The sequence below is a fragment of the Triticum dicoccoides genome, chromosome 3A (assembly GCF_002162155.2).
Source record: "Triticum dicoccoides isolate Atlit2015 ecotype Zavitan chromosome 3A, WEW_v2.0, whole genome shotgun sequence".
NCBI lineage: Eukaryota > Viridiplantae > Streptophyta > Magnoliopsida > Poales > Poaceae > Triticum > Triticum dicoccoides.
Genome location: NC_041384.1, coordinates 754705907 through 754722129, shown reverse-complemented (window position 1 = coordinate 754722129; position 16223 = coordinate 754705907). Strand labels below are relative to the sequence as shown.

General features: G+C 46.0%; 1 protein-coding gene, 1 non-coding gene and 1 pseudogene across 2 annotated transcripts; 1 reads left to right on the top strand and 2 right to left on the bottom strand.

Moving 5' to 3' along the window:
* The first annotated feature begins 519 nt into the window (after positions 1-519).
* Positions 520-2385, top strand: LOC119273288 (annotated as a pseudogene).
* A 6991-nt stretch (positions 2386-9376) lies between these two features.
* Positions 9377-9447, bottom strand: TRNAG-CCC. The gene has a single exon. It is a non-coding gene; the product is annotated as a tRNA-Gly (tRNA).
* A 260-nt stretch (positions 9448-9707) lies between these two features.
* Positions 9708-12153, bottom strand: LOC119270728 (protein FLX-like 3). Its single transcript, XM_037552776.1, has 4 exons — positions 11955-12153; positions 10775-11303; positions 10412-10548; positions 9708-10334 (listed from the first exon to the last, which is right to left on the bottom strand). The coding sequence occupies exons 2-4, from the start codon at positions 11293-11295 to the stop codon at positions 10189-10191; spliced, it is 804 nt and encodes a 267-aa protein (XP_037408673.1). The 5' UTR covers positions 11296-11303; positions 11955-12153; the 3' UTR covers positions 9708-10188.
* Between the last annotated feature and the right edge of the window lie 4070 nt (positions 12154-16223).

The window sequence follows — 16223 nt, the reverse complement described above, 5'->3', positions numbered from 1 at the left end:
AAAATATAAAAATATTATTAGAAATCTATGCCTACGGCAAAGCCGTCGGCATAGCTACGGCTACGGAACGGTAGAGCCCTGGATCGATGACGTGGCGTAGGGCGGGGATCAATGACGTGGCAAAAACCATGGGCCAGGCCTATGCCGACGGCCTAGCCGTCGGCATAGAAATGACACCCCACGGGACCGGCGAACGACGCGGATCGATGACATGGCGGTGCGGCGAATCGATGACGTCGGCATAGCTATGCCGACGGCTCGGCCGTCGGCGTAGCTATGCCGACGGCCACCGTTAGCCCGTCGGCGTAGCCTGACGCCGTCAAACTGCCGTCGCCGCCCGGGTAGACGGGCCCACACGATATGCCGACGGCCTGCTCTATGCCGACGGCCCCCGTCGGTATATTCGGAAAAACGCCGACGGCTTATCTATGCCGATGGCCCCCGTCGGCATAGATGGTTATACGCCGACGGCCTTTCTACGCCGACGGCTTTAGTTGTGCCGTCGGGGTATGCCCAGATATGCCGACGGGGGCCGTCGGCATAGATATGGCCGTCGGCAAAACAAGTTTTTCTGGTAGTGCCTTGGTGGCTGCCACCGGCGGGGACGATGTGCCGCTGAGGTATCTCCGGCCAGAGGCGGCAGCAGAGGCGGTCACTGGCGATGGCGACAGCGAGGCTCAGATCCCCATCATCGACCACCAAAGGCTGCTGCTGGAGCTGGACCATGGTGGCGAGGAGTCTGCACGCCTCCACAAAGCCTCCATCGTTTTCCTCAGGACTGGGGCTTCTTCCAAGTTAGTTTGTTCGCTGTCTTGGCTCACATTTTCCATTGCACACCGGCCTCTATTGCTATGCAAAGACAGTTGACTTCCTCGGGTATACTATATATATGTATGCCTGATCATCCTGATACTAGCTAGAATTGCTCTCCTGTTTGTTTGCAGTTGGTTAACCACAGTGTCCCGGACGATGTGCTGGAGAGCATGAAGGCCAACATCCAGCAGTTCTTCCAGCTGCCCGCAGAGACGAAGAAGCGATTCGCTCAGGAGCAAGGGCAGCTAGAAGGCTACGGTCAACTATTCGTCGTCTCTGAGGATCAGAAACTCGACTGGGCTGACATGCTCTTCCTCTACACACAGCCACCTGAGATGAGGAACGCTAAGTTCTGGCCTGACCAGCCTGCTACCTTCAGGTATGTAGCTAGATTGCGATGATATTCTCCTTCGTTGCCTGTCACGCTCTTCTTCAGCTTCTTAGTTAGTAGTACAATGGAATGATGCTTTTTGGTCGTCTCATTCAGATCGACGCTGAATAGATATTCTGGTGCGGTGAAGGATTTATCAGACTCCCTTTTGGCTACGATGGCCAAGAACTTGGGACTGAAACGAGAGGCGATCGCTGACAAATGCATCCATGGAATGCAGAAAGTCAGAATAAACTACTACCCCCCGTGCGCACAAGCAGAGAAAGTCGTTGGCTTGTCCCCGCACTCCGATGCTAATCTCCTAACCCTTGTCCTCCAAGTGAATCATGTCCAGGGCCTGCAGATCAAGAGGAACGGCAGCTGGCTTCCTGTGAAGCCCGTCTCGGGCGCTTTCGTCGTTAACATCGGAGATATGTTTGAGGTGAGCACGCGCAGTCGCAGTCAAACACCGATTTGGTGCTTCTTTCTGCCGATTATCAGATGTTAGAGACTGTATGGCGCGCCGTATGCTAGCTAAATCCATGCATTTTCGTTGTTTGATTTGCTTTGACGAGGACAGGTCTTGACGAACGGGAGGTACAGAGGAGCATCGAGCACTGGGCAGTCGTCGACCCCAAGGAAGAACGGCTGTCGATCGCCGCGTTCCAGTTCCCAGACATCCACACCATGATAGGTCCTCTAAAGGAGATGACCGGACATGAAGACGATGCCTACAAGACGTCGGACCTTGAGAGCTTCATGAAGATCTTCTTCGCGACCAAGCTCGAGGGGAAGAACTTCTTGGAGCAGATGAAGCTAAACTAGCTACCTAGCGGCTGAAGTTGGGCTTGGGCGTATCATCATTGAAACGGACTCGACAATGCTCTCTTCGGTTCTTCTCTCCAATGAATTGCACACTGCTTGCAATGGAGTTCTTTTTCAGGAGGCAAAATTTCTTCGTTTTACTAGCTTTGTTGATTTTAAAGTGCTTGTGTGCAAGTGTGCCTGTAACTCGGTGTCGGATGCCCTGGCTACCCATGGTGCCCATATGGCCTAGGGAGGTACCTTGATTGGCATGCCGCTGTTCCTGACGTTGTATCTTCTCTGGTGGCTAGTGATTTAGCTGCATCCGTATGTTAATAAAGCTAGGTTTTTTTTTTTTTAAAGCAGCTGAATGCTACCATAGCAGGCATCATTCTTGTATCAGATGATCAGATAGCATGACGCATGTATCGGGCATCGGCTTGCAAACAATCATGCTCTGAAATTTGAAGTTTCCTGTATATAGCTAGCTAATCGTCTTGTTAGAGCACAAGAGATCTGAACTTGTAAGCAACGTCATGGGCTCATGGCCTTGCTTGATGGTGGGATGCTCAGGAGGCAAAAGAGCTGGGTAAAGGTAAATGACCATCTCTTGGTGGATTTTTTGGTTATGCCAGTCAGTGCTTAATCCCAGAAACATTGTGGTACATGGCATTTTTAGATCTAGTCTCATGTTGATAGTAAGTTTAGGGTCCCTCTTATGTTGCATAGGCAGTTAGGAAGGAATGAGTGCCGTTATTGATATAGTGTTCTCTTATCTCCTCTGCTGCCAAGCTGCTAACAATGTCGTCCTGTGTTCAGCAGAGCCACCTCCGATAATTGTAGACTGTCGCAAGCTTGTGTCAAATGGTTGAGAAGCAAGCTTTCAGTCTTGGATCAATCAAAATATTAGTTATTGATGAGGTGGCCATTCATCTATTCTTCATCCCCAAGCCAACAATTTCATATGCAGTGTCTACATATCTTGGACGACGCCATGCTTATTTGCTTGAAAAGAGGTTATCTAATGTGAAAACCTTGTCATTTTGTGAGGTTGATTTTATTTTCGGATCACCAAAGCAAGTGAACTCCCTTCACAAGATACTAAATTCTTATACAGCATCTTCCAGTCGGCAAACCATATTTGCTAGCGCATCCATACCCCAGCACAATCGCTTTGTGCATGACTGCGTACAGCATAAATGGACCAAGGTTGATCTAACATCATCCATTCTCCGGTTGTGGACTACCGTGCTTGTTTGTCTCCAGTCCTTAAATTTGAATATGCATTCTAATTACTGCCTGAATGCCTGTGCTTTTTGAACTTCAGGTACTAGTTTTCACATCTGTGTGCCTTCTCTTTGTGCTGAGCGATGCTGTTCATGTTCATGCCAACCCTGTACAGCCGATGGTTCACATCTAGTACATCACACATATGTGGTGAGCATATCTTTCTAATGATCGCTTTCATCTTTAAGTTCATGTCTTGCAAATAACGTTGCACTGACGAAACACCATGTGGCCACTTGTACACGCATCACCGAAGCACACGTGACGTGAGGCATGCGGCTCCAGCTCGCTTCATCCGACAAAAACGTGTAATGATTGTACTTGGTGTCGACCATTAGCACCTTGAAGTACGGCATCATCGGTGGCCGTTGGAATTCATTGGGGCGACAGGCTGCACTGGTTAGAATGGCATATCCATTGTAGGCGGAACGTGGAGACATGGGCAGGGCAAAGCTGTAAGCTTGCTCCTACGGGCGCTTATGCGGATGGTGTCGCGGCCGGCCCGTGTTGTACGTCGCCTCGCCTATTTTGCGAGGAAGATCGATGTGGACCAAAAGGCACAAACTACACCGGCAGTTGGTATGAATTTGAATGCGAAAACAGAGAATTTGGTCTCAGTTTGAACATTATATCCTACCCACAAGGTTAGCCCTTAATTGTTCTTTTGTGTTGATTTCATTAGTTTTTTTTTTCAAAATTGGAAGTGCTAGACATTTGGGACAACATGTACAAACTCAAAATGATAATACTCTGGAATCAAAATCTATCATCCTATTGGTTTGATTTGAAGGAGGAACAACCATTCGTGATCCACCTTTGCGTAGTATTGGCACAAGAATTTCTCATATATATTTCTTTGCTAAGTTTACAATGGGAATAAAACAAAACTCATCATTATTGTAAACTCTTCCTTCACTATTAGCGATCGCCAAGTCGATGAATGAAGATTGATGGCCAATCCGTCTCAAAAGGCACGATCTTCCTCCAGTATCGAGGCCAGCCCCTGATCTCCTCCACTGTCCCGGTTTTGAGGTCAGCAACGTAAAAACTTCGGTTACCTTCGTTTACGAGCAACGTGCCACATTTCTCTGCTAGCACGTGTAGCGTCATTACTTGAGCCTCCGTCATATCTTTCGGTTGCTTTATCTCGACCACCCGAGCACATTGCCATGCTAAAGTATCATCATCGACGCCGCCTTCCTCGCCGTGTTGTTCCCAGATCTCTACCTCGAGGCTTCCTTGCCGCATCCAGAGCAAAGATGGTGCTTCGTCGTCGTCGTCAATGATAGCGGTGCTAAGGCATAGCTTAGCATAAGATCGTCTGGTTGTGTTCTGCCCTGGGATTGGGAGCTCCGTCCGGGAGAGGTGGCCGGTCTCGACGTTCATGTCGATTGTGGACAATGTCTCGGTGCTGAAGTCCATTATTCTGGACAATCCTCTGCGCCAGTGCGCCGCTCCGTGGTACACGACGGCTTAGTTACGAGGAAACACCGTGTGTGCCCTGGCGCAGGCATCACCGAGGCACAGGTGAGGCACACGGGTCCAGCTCGCTTCTTCCGACGAGAAGGTGTAACGATTGTAGTTAAAGTCAACCATTAGCACCTTGAAGCCCGACATCGGTGGCCGTCGGGGGCGGCAGTCTGCACCGGTTAGGATGGCGTATCCGTTGTAGCCGGCGGAGGCCGAGCACCACTCCACGGGCGGAAGCAGATGGTACGCGCCGGAGAGCGGATCGCACACCGCGAGGTGGACGACGGCCCGGTTCGGGTCCTCGGGGCGGGTGAGGCGCATGAGGAGGAGGCCGTGGCGTGCGGCGACCGGCACCGCGCGGTCGAAGAGGCCGGCGGGGGCGGATGGGACCAAGGAGCTGAGGGCGCGGCGACCGAGGCTAGCCATGGCGGACCGTGGCGCCGGGACGAAGCATGGCGTCTTGAAGGTAGCTACTCCATTGGGGGCAAGACGCTCCTCCTGGGTGAAGAAGCCGACCAAGGCGCAGCAGGGCGCGTTCTCCGGCGGCCAGCAGCGGCGGAGGAAGGAGGGGTCGACGATGAGGCGGAGCCACTGCCTGCACGTCGTGGCGGAGCGGAAGAGGGCGGCCGGCCGGGTCGTCCTTGACGTGGAAGAAGATCTCGAGCAGCACGTCCGTCGGGAGCAAGGCCACCGTCGTCTCTTCCATCGAGATCTGCCGTCGCTAGCTAGGGTCTTCAATCCAATTACTAGTAACCTGGCAAGTTTTCCGGAACATGATCGTATGCTACCAGGACACGGCGACGGCGACGGGAACTAATCAAACACTAATAATTTTTATTTACTTGTGCATTCAGGCACGCCCAGCACTTACACTTGAATAAAAGTATGCCGACTCAAGCAAATCAACCCCATGTTTTTGCAAAAGCACACATTCTCCCTCTGTAAAAAAAAGGCACACGTTCACACAAAGCAATATAATTGAACAGGACACCTAAATATTTTTAGGTACCTCGCAAAAAATATATATATTTTTAGGTAAAACACAAAAAACAGCAGGAACTTAAAAAACAATCCCATGACAACAACGTGCCAAGGGGCATGTTTGGAATCAGACATAGTAGTTTCCACTCTATTATGCTATTCTCTTCATCCAAATATATAGGGTCTTGTAGAACAGATTTAATTAACATTTCTTTCACCCCACAAGAAGCATATTTCTCTATCCAGTCTGACAGAATTTTGAGGGCTTTATCCTTAGTGGATTGAAATTTGCCCGCCTTCATTCGACCCTGAGGCACCGGTAAACCAAGATATTTGTCATCAAATCCTTCCGTGGTAATGCACAAAATTACCATAACAGCCACTTGAGCTTCCATACTACATTTCTTACCAAACATGATAGAGCATTTATCTGGGCTCAACAATTGAGCCAGTCCCTTTCTACAAGCTCTTCCGGTGTATGCTATGGGTATTTTTAAATTCCTGTCATCTCTGTGCGAGGAATTATCTCAAATTATAAGGAATTTCTGGTGAAGGGATGAGGAAAACAGAAGGAAGACTCACTGGTTGGCTTGGGATAAGATGACAAAGCCTAAAGCGGAGGGTGGTATGGGTTTCCGGGATCTTAGATTATTTTACCAGGCTCTTTTAGCAAAGCAGGCATGGAGGTTGGTGGTGAATCCGGAAACTCTGTGTGCCAGAGTGATCAAGGCAGAATATTTTCCACAAGGGCATATTTTAGACACAGCTTTCCCGCAGTCGGCTTCTCTCACATGGCAAGGTATTCTGCATGGGTTGGAGCTGCTTAAATCCGGAGTTATTTGGAGAGTGCGTGATGGGGCTAACATACATATTTGGAGAGATAATTGGCTTCCTAGAGCTTCTGGTCTTAAAATCTCTGCAAGAAAGAATAGAACTAGAGTCATATATATATTCGTTGTAAAAAATATTTTATGTTATGTAAGAAAATTTTGTCCTATTTCATACATAAAAAGAGAACGTAAGAAAATATATACTCGTTGTAAAAAATATTTTATGTTATGTAAAGTTACGAACGTAAAAACATACATAAAAATGAATGTTAGAGCCATATATATATATATATATATATATATATATATATATATATATATATATATATATATATATATATATATGGCTTTTTCAATGTTGCTTTTGACCAATGGTTAGAGCCATAATATATGACATGAATGTTACAAAATGAATACCGTCAAATTCATATGTCTCGAAGCTAAATCCTGCTGATCTCTTGGTAGGGTGTCCCGACTTGGCGATTAGGTCGGAAGGGAAATAGGATGTAGAGTTTGCTCAGGTTCAAACCCTCACAATTGAGGTAATACCCTAGTCCTGCATGTGTATATTGCAATTGGGGTGTACAAAGTACATGTATGAACTGAAGGATTCTAATCTCTAAGTTGTGTCCTATCGACTAGCATGACCTTGGTTTATATAAAAGACAGGGGGGGCTAGGGTTACAAATCCTATTCCTCTACGTCGGTGGAGGTAGAGACCTCCTTGGTTACAGTATCCTTGTCTTTGTACAACATGTCCTCTGGAGCCTTCCGTATAAAGCGTCATGGCCTTCCGTATTGCAACCAATTTCACATCAACTCTCGAGGCATCATCTAGTTATATGGTGCGTTGATCCTTGATGAGCTGGAAGTACAACTAACCCACGGGCTATTAAACTAACAAGTTTTTCAAGATTGAGATATGGAAGGCCAGGTATATTTTCGGTAATTGTAGCTATCAAAAGTTCACTGTAGAGAACGTGCAAACGAACCATATTTGATGACAGTTTTAGTTGTAAAACAAGATCAAACAACGACAATTTTTAAACCAAAATTGCCTTCTCAGGGAGAAAACGCCATGTCGCTTAAAGAAACTGCCACCTCTCCCACTTCATCAGAACTAAAAGTGCCATGCGAAAGTTAAATGCCACCCTCCCTGACGGACGTTCGCCAGATAAGGGGGTCATATACTTTTGTTTAAAATATAGCATTGAAAAACTACCAAAAATGGAGTCAACAAAATAATTTTAATGAAAAGGTATACTCTGGAAATAAAAAATCTCTTATACTGCATGGAGTGAGCAATACAATATGAAACATAGAAAGGTAGGAACGGGGCAGCGTTTTGACTAAGCTTTGTTTATACATGTCTGTAAATTTTTATGAAAAGGTGTACTCTGGAAATAAAAAATCCTAGTGTTCTAGAAAAGGGTAACTTTTTGAAGTATCATTTCTCTTAAGAAGCTACATAACTTAACTTTGCCTTTTCTTCATTCATGAGAACTTACATGTACATAGATTCAGATTTTGACATCAAGAAAATCAAAGTTTCACTTCGGGCGCGTGGGGCTTTAGTTGATAGCCCCACGGGGCTTATCCCTATAGATGCATACATGAGAAACTTGCGCTATTGGATTGCATTGGGAGTAACAAACCTAACTACTCCATATCGTACGCAATTCTGAGTCATCCAGAGCATCTTGTGCTTCAACACCTGAAGCAGGGCGCCTCCATCTCATCTCCACACTTGTTTAGGTACCACCCCTCCACCAAGAAAGCTTGTGCTGTGTACCACAAAAATTCTCCATTCGAATTTGTACTAAGAAAACAAAAACAAGGCGAGATCGGTGAATGCAAAACATTTAGGTTGTTGTTATCCTTATTCACCACCTTCAGCAATGCAGGCTTGCAGCAGCCCTCACTTTTGGCAGGCAATAATGTTCACCAATCAAAAGATTAGCAACATAATCAAACAGTATCAAAAGGGTCCACAGCCTGTTAAGTACAATGAATTGCTTCCTAAAATGGCCCACGGGCATCCATGGTTACAATCTTCTGAACAAGGCACCAGCACCACAAGCATCAGTACAAGCATCAGTACAAGCATTCACGGTTACAGTCTTCTGAACAAGGCACCATCACCACAAGCATCAGTACCAGAGACATTTGGAACTTTATCATGATGATGAACGCCGACTGACAAGAATCAAAAGCCCAACTCAAGGACGCGGGTAGCTAGGGGGGTCCCATGGTCCAGCACCTGTGCGCCTGTCTAGCTTAAAGTATGTATAGCTTAAAGTATGTCATTGATCTTGCAAGTCTTGCAAATACTTCCTCTGTTCCTAAATATAAGTCTTTTTAGAGATTCCAATATGGACTAGATACAGATGTATATAGACATAGTTTAGAATGTAGATTAACTCATTTTGCTCCGTATGTAGTCCATATTGAAATCTCTAAAAAGACTTATATTTAGGAACGGAGGAAGTATTTTTTGTCGTGTTTTTCGTCAGGATTAAAATAATCAAGAAAATGATAATATATCCAACAGTATCCTCGCTGCTTCTCCACTTTGCATGACAAAGGTGCATGCATGAGAAACTATCTTGTGCCGTGACTGAGCCTGAACTCGAATGGAACTTAACAAAAATGCAGTGTGGCCCTTTCAAGGAGTAGAGATGGCACTGTGGCCTTGTACAGCCTCCACGACAAATAATGCATGAGAAACTATTACTATGTGTATGTGTTGTGCTCCATAATTCATTATAATTTTAGTTAAAACCTTCGCAAGCAACATAAGGAAAAAGAAAAAAAAATTAAATGCGCATCCAGGGAATCGAACCCTGGTCAGTACCGTGGGAGGGTACTATGATACCACTACACCAGATGCGCTGCTTTGCTTTATTGTAACAAGTTAGCGTCCTAATATACCACGGTATAAGCAACATTTTTTTTTTGGAGTGGTTATAAGCAACATCTAACAGAGCAATAAGCCAAGGGGGCAGAGTTTTGGCTCAGTTTTGTTTATACGTGTTTGTGTCTTCTATGTACATATAAATTATCATTAAAAAGGTATAATATCTTATACTCCAGAAAAAGAGAAGAAAAAAGAAGAAAACATAACTTGTCTTATTTCCATGTACACAGAGATGTAGGAGTACATGTGCAAAGAAATTCATATGTTGTTGACATGATGAACATCCATTTTTCTCACTCTCCACACTTGTCCAGGGAAGAGAACGCCCCTCCAGAAATATACACAAACTCTCAAACTTGAAAATCAAATCAGCCCTCATGAACAAAGGAGCAATGCAGGAAGCACTGACTAGGCTTGCAGCAGCCCTCATGCAATTGAAGCTTACAAACAAACAGCAATCAAAAGATAACCAACCGCATCAAACCACCCTGTTAAGTACAATCGAACGGGTTCACACCCACACTGTTAAGTACTCCTACAATCTAAGAATTCGAATTCTATTTTCCCCTTCTACGCTGCGATGAATTGGTTCCTAGGCCGGCCCATGCGCATCCAGGGTTACAGTTTTCTGAACAAGGCACCAGCACCACAAGTCTCGGTACCAAAGATATTAGGAACTTTGTCGCGGGGACGATGAACGCGCTGACTGACAAGGATCAAAAGCGCGGATAGCCAGGGGGGTCCCATGGTCCAGCACCATAGCGCTTCTCTGTGTAGGAGTTATAGCCCCCATCGTACATGCCTTGCAAGTCCATCCCAGGAGTCGTCATAGGTGGCCCGTAAGCTCCATGGCCGCTGACCCCTACAAGTATATCATACATACAGGTTAATCACAGCTGATTTTTAGTGACCTGGATGCAAGTGAGAAATGAAACCTACTAGGTAGTGCCCTTCTCTTCTCAATCTCAGCCCTAAGCTTCTCGGACTCCTGAGCCATACTCACAAGATCTTTTTCCACTGCCTGCACCTGTGCCATCCGCTCTGGCTTTGCATTCTTCTCATAATCAAGAGCCGCCCTGCAGTGACATTAATGATTAGTTAGCTACTTCTCCACTAAAATGATAAAAAGGGGATGCAACGGAATACTAAACATAAATTCTTGATCTGACCCAACCAACTTAGACTCAGCATGCTGCATCCACTGTAGCAGAAACACAAATATTCCTCATCGGAGCCACCAACTTTACACTCAGCATGCTGTGTCTACTGTAGCAGAAGACACCAGGATGGTTCAATACCTACCTAGCACGAATTAGTTCCTGCCGCAGACCATCACGTTCAGCTATCATGCCAGGTATTCGCTGGTTTTCAGAGCTCTGTTGCTCAACCTCCTTTGTCAGACCCTGCACCTTTGCGTTCAGCTCTTGCCTCAAAGACGCTAGCGTACCTACTTCAGATCGTAGATGCAAGGCATCTTGCCTAAGGGGTTCTAAGGAGCGTAGCTCAGCTTCCAGCTTCAGATTCCTCTGAGTCAGCTCCCTCGATTCAAGTTCCTTCTCTGCGCGGAGCTTAGGTATAACCTGACTTGAGGAATGGAGATCTTCTTTCAAACGAGACATTGCTTGCCTGAGTCCAACAATTTCATCCGCCAGATGTTGGTTATCATCATTGATTCTGCGTATCTCACCACGGCGGCTAGACAGCTCTCCCTCGATGCGTCGTGGTGAGAGAGACCTTTCTCGTGCAAGTCGAGGAGGGGGACCATCACAAAATCCCCGTGGTTCCTCGTAGTACTGGCGAACTATGCGCTGTCTCCCTGCCATTTATAGCCCTGTAAAGAACAACCAGAGTGTTACACAAGAGAATAAGAGCTCAAGCGCCGGAAATGATTTTTATAACCATGTAAGTGGTTTTTGGTTTCATGATTGGTTTATTTGGTGAAACGGGACGTATTCCACTACGTATTTGTCCTTAATTATTTGGTTTGCTGAATAACATCCGACACACAAGTGCATTGCCATAAATGAAACCAGTGACACACACAATCAGTGCCTGTCTCAATTTCTAATTGTGAATGGTGCCAATTTGGCAGTAAGATTTTCATTAACTTAATTGATATTTTAACAGAATTTAAGGAAACATAACCTCCACAGCAAAACAACTTCCAAAGACATAAACGATTACTTCTTTTGAGCATAACAGAGCTTCAATTGTGTGCAATTTTGGCGTAAGCAATCAGCTCGGCATGGCACAGGTGAACATAGCACAATAGCCAGCTCGAAAGGGACACAGCAAATTCTGGACAGCTCGGTGGAAGACAGAACTATGGATAAATTTACACAGCACAGCACAGCTCGGTGATCACAGCATAGCAGAGAGCATGGTCAGCTCGACATCAACAGCATATAAAAATCAGATACAGCAGAACAGCTCGCCGTCGACAGATTTGAAGAGAGGGGGGAGGGGATCTGGCTGAGCTCACCTTGAGAGAAGGGCGGGCGACGGCGAGCACGGAGTCGGGACGGCGCTGATCTCGTGGGAGTGGCGGAGGAGCGAGGGCGAGGGCGAGGGTGTGATGGAGGCGGCGGGGGCGGCGGCGTGTCGCCGCTAGGGTTAGGGTGTGCGGCCACGGGGACGCGGTGAGCTCCGTCGTGGGGAATGGCCGGCTGCTCCCCTCGTTTTTTTTCCTTCCCCCCCTCAACAAAAAATAATATTGTGAACTCCACGTTTAGCTATTCCATTTTTTCCAAAATCACAAACTTTTGCAATTCCTGGGATCCCCAAAACACCAGGTTTTCATTTTATTTCCTCATTGCAATCCGCCTCTGCTTCTTCGGGAACCAGACCCGGCCACATATTTGACGGTTCTCAGAGCTAAGGAGCAACGAACAGATCATCGGTACCTCGCAAAAAAAAAAGAATAAATCATTGATACGAGTTGCTTCCTGGTTTCAACAATTTGTTGGACGAAAGAGAGATAAAAAACAAGAAGGATGACTTTAATTCGCAAGCAATATGAGTTTGAAGCAATCACATAGTCGTAAGGTCATCTATAACTAGACCCCTCAAACCCTCTCTAAATTTGACGAATCTCACGGCTAAGGAGCATCGAACAGGTCATCAGTATGAGCAACTTTCTAGTTTCAACAATTTTTTGGATAAGTGGGAGATAAAAAAAAGAGAAAGACAACTTTAATTCGCGAACAATATCAATTTGAAGCAATGATATAGTCGTAAGAGCATCTACAATCGAACACTTCAACAGCCTGGTCACCGCCCGGCCGCAAAATAGACACCCAACCGGATCTCTCCAAAGACAACCCACTAGTAGAAAACAGGGCTTTGGTCCAAATCAATGCGTCCTTTAGTGCCGGTTCGAGCGGCTAGGGCGTCGGGAAGGCATTAGTCCCGATTCAAATGGGACCTTTAGTCCCGGTTTGAGACACGAACCGGGACTAAAGGGTGCGATCCGGGACTAAAGATTAGACCTTTAGTCCCGGTTTGAGACACCAACCGGGACTAACGGGTGCAACGCAATTTAGTCCCGGTTCGTGTCTCAAACCGGGACTAAAGGGGTTCAACTCTACCCCCCCGGTGTATCGCCATTTTGTGAAGGAAATATGCCCTAGAGGCAATAATAAAGTTATTATTTATTTCCTTATATCATGATAAATGTTTATTATTCATGCTAGAATTGTATTAACCGGAAACATAATACATGTATGAATACATAGATAAACAAAGTGTCACTAGTATGCCTCTACTTGACTAGCTCGTTAATCAAAGATGATTATGTTTCTTAACCATGAACAATGAGTTGTTATTTGATTAACGGGATCACATCATTAAGTGAACGATCTGATTGACATGACCCATTCCATTAGCTTAGCACCCGATCGTTTAGTATGTTGCTATTGCTTTCTTCATGACATATACATGTTCCTATGACTATGAGATTATGCAACTCCCGTTTGCCGGAGGAACACTTTGTGTGCTACCAAACGTCACAACGTAACTGGGTGATTATAAAGGAGCTCTACAGGTGTCTCCAAAGGTACATGTTGGGTTGGCGTATTTCGAGATTAGGATTTGTCACTCCGATTGTCGGAGAGGTATCTCTGGGCCCTCTCGGTAATGCACATCACTTAAGCCTTGCAAGCATTGCAACTAATGAGTTAGTTGCGGGATGATGTATTATAGAACGAGTAAAGAGACTTGCCGGTAACGAGATTGAACTAGGTATTGGAATACCGACGATCGAATCTCGGGCAAGTAACATACCGATGACAAAGGGAACAACGTATGCTGTCATGCGGTCTGACCGATAAAGATCTTCGTAGAATATGTAGGAGCCAATATGAGCATCCAGGTTCCGCTATTGGTTATTGACCGGAGACATGTCTCCGTCATGACTACATTGTTCTCGAACCCGTAGGGTCCGCACACTTAAGGTTACGATGACAGTTATATTATGAGTTTATGCATTTTTTATGTACCGAAGTTTGTTCGGAGTCCCGGATGTGATCACGGACATGACGAGGAGTCTCGAAATGGTCGAGACATAAAGATTGATATATTGGAAGCCTATGTTTGGATATCGGAAGTGTTCCGGGTGAAATCGAGATTTTACCGGAGTACCGGGAGGTTACCGGAACCCCCCGGGAGCTAGATGGGCCATAGTGGGCCTTAGTGGAAAATAGAAGGGGCTGCCCAAAGTGGGCTGCGCGCCCCTCCCCTCCCTTGGTCCGAATAGGACAAGGAGAGGGGGCCGGCCACCCTCTCTCTCTTCCCTCCTCCGCGAATCCTATTCCAACTAGGATTGGGGGGGGGATCCTACTCCCAGAGGGAGTAGGACTCTCCTGGCGCGCCTCTACTAGGCCGGCCGCACCCCCCCTTTAGTCCTTTATATACGGAGGCAGGGGCACCCCAGAAACACACAAGTTGATCCACGTGATCATATTCTTAGCCGTGTGCGGTGCCCCCTTCCACCATAGTCCTCGATAATATTGTAGCGGAGTTTAGGTGAAGCCCTGCTGCAGTAGTACATCAAGATCGTCACCACGCCGTCGTGCTGCCGGAACTCTTCCCCGACACTTTGCTGGATCGGAGTCCGGGGATCGTCATCGAGCTGAACGTGTGCTAGAACTCGGAGGTGCCGTAGTTTCGGTGCTTGATCGGTCGGGCCGTGAAGACGTACGACTACATCAACCAAACGCTTCCATTGTCGATCTATAAGGTACATAGATCATACTCTCCCCTCTCGTTGCTATGCATCACCATGATCTTGCGTGTGCGTAGGAATTTTTTTGAAATTACTACGAAACCCAACAGTGGCATCCGAGGCTAGGTTTTATATGTTGATGTTATATGCACGAGTAGAACACAAGTGAGTTGTGGGCGATATAAGTCATACTGCTTACCAGCATGTCATACTTTGGTTCGGCGGTATTGTTGGACGAAGCGGCCCAGACCGACATTACGCGTACGCTTACGCGAGACCAGTTCTCCCGACGTGCTTTGCACAGAGGTGGCTTGCGGGTGACAGTTTCTCCAACTTTAGTTGAACTGAGTGTGGCTACGCCCGGTCCTTGCGAAGGTTAAAACAGCACCATCTTGACAAACTATCATTGTGGTTTTGATGCGTAGGTAAGATTGGTTCTTGCTTAAGCCCATAGCAGCCACGTAAAACATGCAACAACAAAGTAGAGGACGTATAACTTGTTTTTGCAGGGCATGTTGTGATGTGATATGGTCAAGACATGATACTGAATTTTATTGTATGAGATGATCATGTTTTATAACCAAGTTATCGGCAACTGGCAGGAGCCATATGGTTGTCGCTTTATTGTATGCAATGCAATCGCGATGTAATGCTTTATTTTATCACTAAGCGGTAGCGATAGTCGTGGAAGCACAAGCTTGGCGAGACGACAACGATGCTACGATGGAGATCAAGATGTCACGCCGGTGACGTTGGTGATCATGACGGTGCTTCGGAGATGGAGATCACAAGCACAAGATGATGATGGCCATATCATATCACTTATATTGATTGCATGTGATGTTTATCTTTTATGCATCTTATCTTGCTTTGATTGACGGTAGCATTATAAGATGATCTCTCACTAATTATCAAGAAGTGTTCTCCCTGAGTATGCATCGTTGCGAAAGTTCTTCGTGCTGAGACACCACGTGATGATCGGGTGTGATAGGCTCTACGTTCAAATACAACGGGTGCAAAACAGTTGCACACGCGGAATACTCAGATTATACTTGACAAGCCAAGCATATACAGATATGGCCTCGGAACATGGAGACCGAAAGGTCGAGCGTGAATCATATAGTAGATATGATCAACATAATGATGTTCACCAATGAAACTACTCCATCTCACGTGATGATCGGACATGGTTTAGTTGATTTGGATCACGTAATCACTTAGAGGATTAGAAAGATGTCTATCTAAGTGGGAGTTCTTTAAGTAAATTAACTGAACTTAAATTTATCATGAAACTTAGTACCTGATAAGTATCTTGCTTGTTTATGCTTGTTTGTAGATAGATGGCTCGTGCTGTTGTTCCGTTGAATTTTAATGCGTTCCTTGAGAAAGCAAAGTTGAAAGATGATGGTAGCAATTACACGGACTGGGTCCGTAACTTGAGGATTATCCTCATTGCTGCACAGAAGAATTACGTCCTGGAAGCACCGCTGGGTGCCAGGCCTGCTGCAGGAGCAACGCCGGATGTTATGA

Excerpts from the sequence above, each read along its gene's own strand:
- LOC119270728 (XM_037552776.1), bottom strand. The coding sequence starts at position 11,295 with ATGGCAGGGAGACAGCGCATAGTTCGCCAGTACTACGAGGAACCACGG. Across the intron at positions 10,549-10,774 it reads CAGGAACTAATTCGTGCTAG|GGCGGCTCTTGATTATGAGA; the intron begins GTAGGTATTGAA and ends ATGTCACTGCAG. Across the intron at positions 10,335-10,411 it reads GAAGAGAAGGGCACTACCTA|GGGTCAGCGGCCATGGAGCT; the intron begins GTAGGTTTCATT and ends ATATACTTGTAG.